Consider the following 7,529-nt stretch of genomic DNA (forward strand, 5'->3'; position numbering starts at 1 on the left):
ATAAGGTTATGGTCACTTTGAACTGAGAACGTTAATGATGAATAATCAACACTTTAGATATGAATGTTATAACTTATCATATAATAATTATATAATTTATAACCTGAATAATAATAATAATAATAATAATATAATAGTTATCACTTTTTATTTCCACTTATAAGTCACATGTTTCAGTTATCTGTCTTTCGTTTTGGTTATTAGTTACACAATTTAGTCATAGGCTTTAGCTCATCAAAATTTATTTAATTTAGTTATTAGTTATCCACTATGTTATATGTAATTCTGTGTTCAAATGAAATTTTTGATTTTCCGTTTATAAGAACTAGTATTATCCGATACAAGTTTTAGGTTACCCATAGTTTCGTTCAATATCATCATGGCAACGAGTCAGCTATTTCAGTTTGGATGGTTTTGATTTTATATGAATTCTGTTTTATATGTCCTAATATTTGTTTCCAAGACTTTGCAATTGTCATGTCTGAATTTATGAAAGTTTTAAGTTTGTTTCGTTTCCGTGATATCCGAAAGTATGTGTCACCGTCTTACAATTTCGAGGACGAAATTTTTTTTAGAGGAGTATAATTATAATAACCCAAACTTTTGTATTAGATAACAAACAAATAAACATATATATGTATAATAATAATAATAATAATAATAATAATAATAATAATAATAATTTAAAATTTGAAACCTAATCCTATTATTTTAAGATACAAATACAAATTTTAAACTAGCCTTATCACCTTCTAATACATCTACGTAGCTACAATACCTACTCTCGTGAAACACGTCTTCTTTTCGAACATTTATACCCTCTCAACCTCAGATTTCTCGGATAGAAACTGCAACCAATTCCGCCTTCGTCAATCACTATTCTTCTTCGGTTCCGTTGCACCACCAGCCTTCGTTTGTGACCGAGTAAAACCTCCACCATCGTCCCGCAAACTTGCCGGAAGCTGCCGCCACCGCCATCGTTTGTTGCTGGAAACTATATTAGCTGCCACCAACATCGCGACCGTCTATTTCTGTAACATAACTGTTGGACGTAAAGTTGTTCGGCTTGTGAGGTAAATTAACAGTTCTGATCAGCCGCTGCTGGTTTGTATACGCTCTTAACGTGTTCTAATATGGGGGTGGGTTCGTTGATTCGTTACGAGGACTAAAACCTTATTTTAACTAGAAATATGTAGTTGGAAATTTTGATGTTAAACACAAGAATGAAATATAAACAAAATAAGTTTCTGTTTGTTCGTTCGTTTGGGTGTTGTTTGTTGACGTTGGAATCATGTAGTTGCATATTCATTTTATCCAATAATTCATGCAGCCAAGTCCAATGTTCAAATCTCCAGCCCATGTGTCTTGTTTTTTTTTTTTTTAATATAATAATCATAACATAACTAATACTAATTGTTGTAAATCTGTTGTATGCAAGTGTCAACAAAGTTAGAATATTACGTAAAAATGATAAACTATATAAAGAGTCAGTGGGTCTTTTTAATAATCAATTGAAAGTTATTTATTTTATGTCTACTCTTTTATGACAGATAAGTAAATATTGTTTTAGAAATTCATATAACTAAATTGTAAACTACACGTATTTGGATATTTAATGCATGGGCAGAAGACGATGGTTATTTTTTTTTAACTAATCAAGAACTAAAGGTTTCTGTCGTGGGGAAATCAACGAATCAACCAATGCAAATTCTGTTTGTATATCTAATTTAGAATGTAACCAAACCATAGGTTATCATACGACTTTTGGACAACTTTGAGTTTTAATTAACTTGGCTTACTTTTGTTCTGCTAACTAAGGTACGGATTCTGTTTTTCTTCACTCATAGTATTGGATTTAGTCCATTTTATATTCGATGTCCGTCACTTCGTAGTGCGGATTTTTGTTATCTAGTTCGGTTTATTCGTATGATATGGTTATATTAATTTTATAGCATGCAATAGGTTATATATATTTTGAATTCATTATTGCATGTTCCTGTTTAAATATCTTTTAGTTATACGACTTTAGTTCAGTACTCTGTTACCGGAGCATTTCTGACTTGTCGTTGGGGCGTCAACGACATGGCACTTATCGTGACAGTGCGTAATCAAAGTTCACGGCGTCTCTGAAAGTACTCATGTAGTACCTTGGCCACTTAGAGGCGTATAGATCGATCTTAGCTCCGACTCCTGACTCCTGACTCCTGACATGGCACTTATCGTGACAGTGCGTAATCAAAGTTCACGGCGTCTCTGAAAGTACTCATGTAGTACCTTGGCCACTTAGAGGCGTATAGATCGATCTTAGCTCTGACTCCTGACTCCTGACTCCTGACTTCTGTTTGAGATGGAACAATGTGTGCACGCCACCCACACCGTCTCCTTGGTGCATGGACTAGCTAGCTGTGTACCCCTCTGTTTAGGCTCTGGGTGCTTCCGTATTACACGACCTTTTTATTTTAACATCATCGTCGTGTATTTTAGTAATTATATTTTGTTTCGCTATATTTCTGGTCCGTTTTGATATGTGTATATGCATTTGATTAAATTTGAGTATATTCAGATTACGTCCCGATCGTGTATCGGATTATGTTTCGCATTAAATTATAGTTCAGTTAAACGTCACACATTATATGTTACAAGTTATATGTTTCTGGCTCTGGGTGTTTTTGTTATAGTTCTGATATATTTCCGCATGCGTTTGACCATGTTCTGGCCAAGTGTCGGGTCATACATCCGAATTTTGTTAAGTATATGTTTCGGTAAAAAGGGTTGGTTTCGAGTTTGAATTGAAGTTCGTATATTTATTCTCTTACGTCTGTCCTTACCTATACTATTGTTCTTTCGTTACTGGGCAATTTTTGGCTCAGCCGTGTTTTCTTGTTTTGTTTTTCTTATTTTGTTTTCAGGTAATCCGGGATTCGGGGAATTTAGTGATGAGAGATAAAAATGAAGTTCAAGCTTCTAAAAGTTAATTCATTTTGTTTAATAATATGACGTAGGTTGCATTAATTTTTGTTGTATTTTGGATTGTGGCGTTGATTTGATATCTGTAATAGTAACACGTTAGCCTGTTCCGGGTTGGGGTGTTACATGGTAACGGACCTTATCAGGAGTTCGGGCGTTCTAATGGGACTTCCAATTTTGCCCCTTTTGTTGTGTGTGGTAAGTTCTTACAACACCTAAATTTAGGTTGTATATTTTGGTTATGATAGATTAGTTTACTATTAAGTGACGCTTCAATTTGGTAATAATGATAGCCGATAGCCATCATGGTGTATAAGTGTCATTAGCATATATGGGTACTTATGATAACATAAAATAAATGTATAAATTTGAAAAAAAATTCGGTTTGTACCGGTAATCAGAAACCATATGTTTCCACTTTCCTATTACTGAAATGTTCTTTTAATCGAATCATACACAACATGGTTTAAAAAAGTTTTCTGAGGCGCGCCTCGAGGCTTACGCCTCGGCAGCCTCGGTGGAAAAACGCATAAGAGGCTTAGCCTCATTAGGGTTTACTGAAACCTACGCCTCGACCTTTGCGAGGCGGTTCGAGGCGGTGAGGCTTCGAGGCGAGGCGTTGAGGCTTAAGCCTCACTAGAAGTTGTGAAATACGGAAATATGCCAAAAAAAATTATTTTCTGGGCATTTTTTTCACCCATTTAGTGCTTAGTGAACTTAATTAGTGGGCCAGCCCAACATTTACTGCTAGTGGACTTAAAAAACATCATCGTTTAACTGTATAATGATTAGGGTTTAATTGGTGTGCCTCCTTTCACAACACCATGTAACAGCAACACAGACACAACAACAAAAAAACTACTTTATGATGTTTGTTTTGTATTAAATTAGTGGTTAAACTATTTTATTATGTTTGTTTTATTACTAAATAAGGTTTTACAATATTCATAACGTTTGTTTTATGTTAAAGTGCTATTTTTATAGATTATATATATATTTTTAATACTTTTTAATAATGTTTTGAGGCTTACGCCTCGGTCCGCCTCGAGGCTCGTTTCCGCCTTTTTAAACCTTGATACACAACACACTCGATTGTAACCCGTGGTCCGAAACATTCTATTTGCTGCAAGAAATTACAAAAATGTCCTTTGAATCAGAAGTTGACCCATTTGTAGCTTTAATCAAATCCAACACTATAGTATATATTCTACCTCCCCAAAAGCATTATTAATATCCTTATCAAAACACAATTAAAATAATGTTCAAATAATGTCTACCTGTTTGAACTGAACATTGGAATAACCAGTTTATATAAAGTCTTGGATTGATGTGCTTGCTACCAAAATTACCACAATGCCCTTAAATCAGAAGTTCACCTGGTTAACCTTCGTCTATAATCGATTCCCTCACACGTTACTCAAGTTTTCTTTAACCCCAACGTGTAAGTGACTTGATTCATATAACATGTAACATGTCATTTTTATATGTAATACTTTTTTCCTCACATATATCATGTACTTAATGATTAAAGGAATTCATTTAATATTTATATGTATATTTTTCCATATACATGTACTTATTGTTTAAATTGATTTGTATGCTTGTTATCATTAATCGTAGAAACTAAACATGTCCGACGATGAAAGAGTGGATGAAAAGGAGCTTGATCTTTCCTCTCCTGAAGTCGTTACTAAATACAAATCTGCTGCTGAAATTGTTAACAGTAAATCACACTTATTATTGCTTAATTTCATTTCTACTTGTTTGGTTATAATAATAATAACAACTAATAATTGTATGTTTTGAGCAATTGTGTAGAGGCCTTGCAGTTAGTATTATCCGAATGTAAGCCCAATGCCAAGATTGTTGATCATTGTGAGAAAGGAGATTTATTTATTACACAGTAAGCTTTTTTAAATTATCATTGTCAAATTAAAGATCAATGTGGTTTTATAAACATATAATTTATGACTTAAGGATTTATTTTTTTTATTTTTTTAATAATAATATAGGAAAACTGGCAATGTGTACAAGAATGTAAAGAAGAAAATTGAAAGGAGGGTTGCATTTCCGACATGTTTATCTGTTAACAACACGGTGTGCCATTTTTCGCCACTTGCTAGTGACAAGACGGTGTTGAAAGAAGGTGGCATATTGAAAATGTGAGTGTTGATGAGTTAAGTTATGTTTGTTATTGCTGATATGAATGTGAGTAAAGGGTTTGGTTTGGATTTGTTGCAGTGATATGGGGTGTCATATAGATGGTTTTATAGCTGTGGTGGGGCACACACAGGTTCTTCAGCAAGGCCCGCTGACGAGACGGGCTGATGATGTTATTGCTGCTTCGAATACTGTTGTTGAGGTTGCACTAAGGCTTGTAAGACCTGGAAAAAGGTACTTTTTTCTGTTATGTTTTACCTTATATCTTATGTTTTCTTCTTAATGGTTTACTTATATGTTATAGAGTTATAAGTTCTTTATATGTTCCTACAGGTGGGGCATTTTAATAACATAATAATGTTAACATGGATCCTTTGGTAGTTCAGTACTTCAGTTATTATTTTTACATCCTAATGCGTACAAGTTATGCCCATTAGTACATTTTTTTAATTACTTGTGTTTACGTTGTACAAGTTCTTGAAGCATATTAACTCGTGTTTTGATGTGTTGGTAGATAACTGAGTAGAAGTGACTCCCACTGGTGATAAGCATGCTAACTCGGGTGGAAGATGTGAAACCATGCTGGAAGATTGTGCCTACAAAAGACGTTATTGACGCCGCTTTTAAGGATCATGTTAAGTGAGAAGATGTGAGTTTTTTTTTCGATCTGTAACTAGACAAAGGTAAGTATGCATTTTCACCATGACTCGAACATTTGTGTAGATACGCACAAACACACTGATATATTAAGAAAAGCCGAGGCTGAAAACGGCTGTTGAAATGCTTAGGGCCCACACGGGTCTCGATGACAGCTTTAGTGACGTCATTTTACATTATTACCCCAGTAAGAGCATTCTCATCCCATCCATCATCTTCTCCCCCATATTTAAATTTTAAAAAGTATACTTAGTTGTTTTCTCAAGCCCGGGCTCGGCTCGCTTATTATTTCATTTTTTGGCCTTAATCTTTAGTAAAAGCACTAAATAATGTGTTTCTCATAATAGTGCTTTATGTTCCCCATAGCATACAAGTAGTGGGAAATGGGAATGGGCAAAAAGTTGATTTAAATACTTGGTGATGATTGTGAAGCTATTATTAAAACCATAATGTTTTTTTATGAATGTCCTTACTTTTTGTATGATTAAACTGTTAATATTTGATAAGGATTTTAATCTGAATGTCACTACTAGATGATATCGCCATCGTGTGGTAACTAGGTTTGATCTTGTTCCATCTTTGTATTTATTTAGTTAGCGTTCAACTGATTGCAAATTCAAGGATTGCTATTAGTTTAAGTCTATTGATAGTATTAGTGTAATCATATGATGTATGCTTTTGTGTTTATGTATGTATGACTTTATAGTTGATGACATGTTTATTGTGCTTTAGTCATCATATTTGAGTGCCATTTGGATGCTGAAATTTTCTTATTTTTTTTTCATGCCTCTAGTACTCATTTTCTCTATGTACGTGTAGATACTTGAAAAGAGGGGTGAAAGAAAAGCTTGTGTTACGAATGATTTCGAAACTGAACAAACAACATTTGAGGATGTTATGGACTTTTGGAAGGTTATGACATGAAGATTGTGAAAAAAGGTTCATGAAGGCAATGAAGTTTTGAGTTTTTATTCAAACATTTGTTTGTGATTTATATGTTTGATATTTAGACTAAATTTGACACTTATTAGACATTTATGTTTAAACATTTGGAATGTGTTAAAAGACTATTAAACTTTGTATTGAACTGATGATATTATAATTTCTACATTTTATAGTTTATAATTAGTTAAGCACATGTCAAAACATTGTAAAAGTGTTATAATATGTTTTTATTGGGACGCTTTTTGGGTTGTCAATGAATATAATACGTGACCATAAAATTCGTTTCATAATCTTATTTGGATATCAGGACTTTTTTCTTGGTACTAAAGTACTTATAATTTTACATCATAAGGGTTCTATAAATTAATTTTTAAGGACACTTGTATGTGTATCAAAAGATTAAAGGTAGGTAAGCACATGTTAAAACATTGTAAAAGTGTCATAATATATTTTTATTGGGACGCCTTTTGGGTTGTTAATGGATATATTATGCGACCATAAAATTGGTTTCATAATCTTATTTGGGATATTAGGACGCTTTTTGAGTTCCGAGACTTATTACGACCCTTTTACATGAAACGCTTTTCTCGTTGGTCTTATTAAATGAAAGGTCCTATAAAATAGCATTTTAGGACGCTTTTATGCGTATTAAAAAGCCCTTTTTGTTGTAGTGTGTTTAGTCTCCAACGTAATGTTTTATAAAACTTTTTTTTAGTGTTGGAATATCGAGTCATGGTGATTCATACACGATTTTTCCGACTCCATAAATCTAAAAATCTCAAATATTCAAGCTTTAACCA

The 7,529-nt window shown here is 33.3% G+C and overlaps 1 protein-coding gene across 1 annotated transcript; it reads left to right on the forward strand.

Moving 5' to 3' along the window:
- The first annotated feature begins 4,591 nt into the window (after window positions 1-4,591).
- Window positions 4,592-5,468, forward strand: LOC143592367 (ERBB-3 BINDING PROTEIN 1-like). The gene is made up of 4 exons (XM_077072301.1): window positions 4,592-4,690; window positions 4,786-4,870; window positions 4,980-5,129; window positions 5,209-5,468. The coding sequence occupies exons 1-4, from the start codon at window positions 4,597-4,599 to the stop codon at window positions 5,408-5,410; spliced, it is 531 nt and encodes a 176-aa protein (XP_076928416.1). The 5' UTR covers window positions 4,592-4,596; the 3' UTR covers window positions 5,411-5,468.
- The last annotated feature ends 2,061 nt before the right edge of the window (window positions 5,469-7,529 follow it).

The sequence above is a fragment of the Bidens hawaiensis genome, unplaced genomic scaffold, assembly GCF_021521415.1.
Source record: "Bidens hawaiensis isolate Kalapana, Puna unplaced genomic scaffold, B.hawaiensis_p1.1 tig00040712_1, whole genome shotgun sequence".
Taxonomy (NCBI): Eukaryota; Viridiplantae; Streptophyta; class Magnoliopsida; order Asterales; family Asteraceae; genus Bidens; species Bidens hawaiensis.

Excerpts from the sequence above, each read along its gene's own strand:
- LOC143592367 (XM_077072301.1), top strand. The coding sequence starts at position 4,597 with ATGTCCGACGATGAAAGAGTGGATGAAAAGGAGCTTGATCTTTCCTCT. Across the intron at positions 4,691-4,785 it reads TGCTGCTGAAATTGTTAACA|AGGCCTTGCAGTTAGTATTA; the intron begins GTAAATCACACT and ends GCAATTGTGTAG. Across the intron at positions 5,130-5,208 it reads GAAGGTGGCATATTGAAAAT|TGATATGGGGTGTCATATAG; the intron begins GTGAGTGTTGAT and ends GATTTGTTGCAG.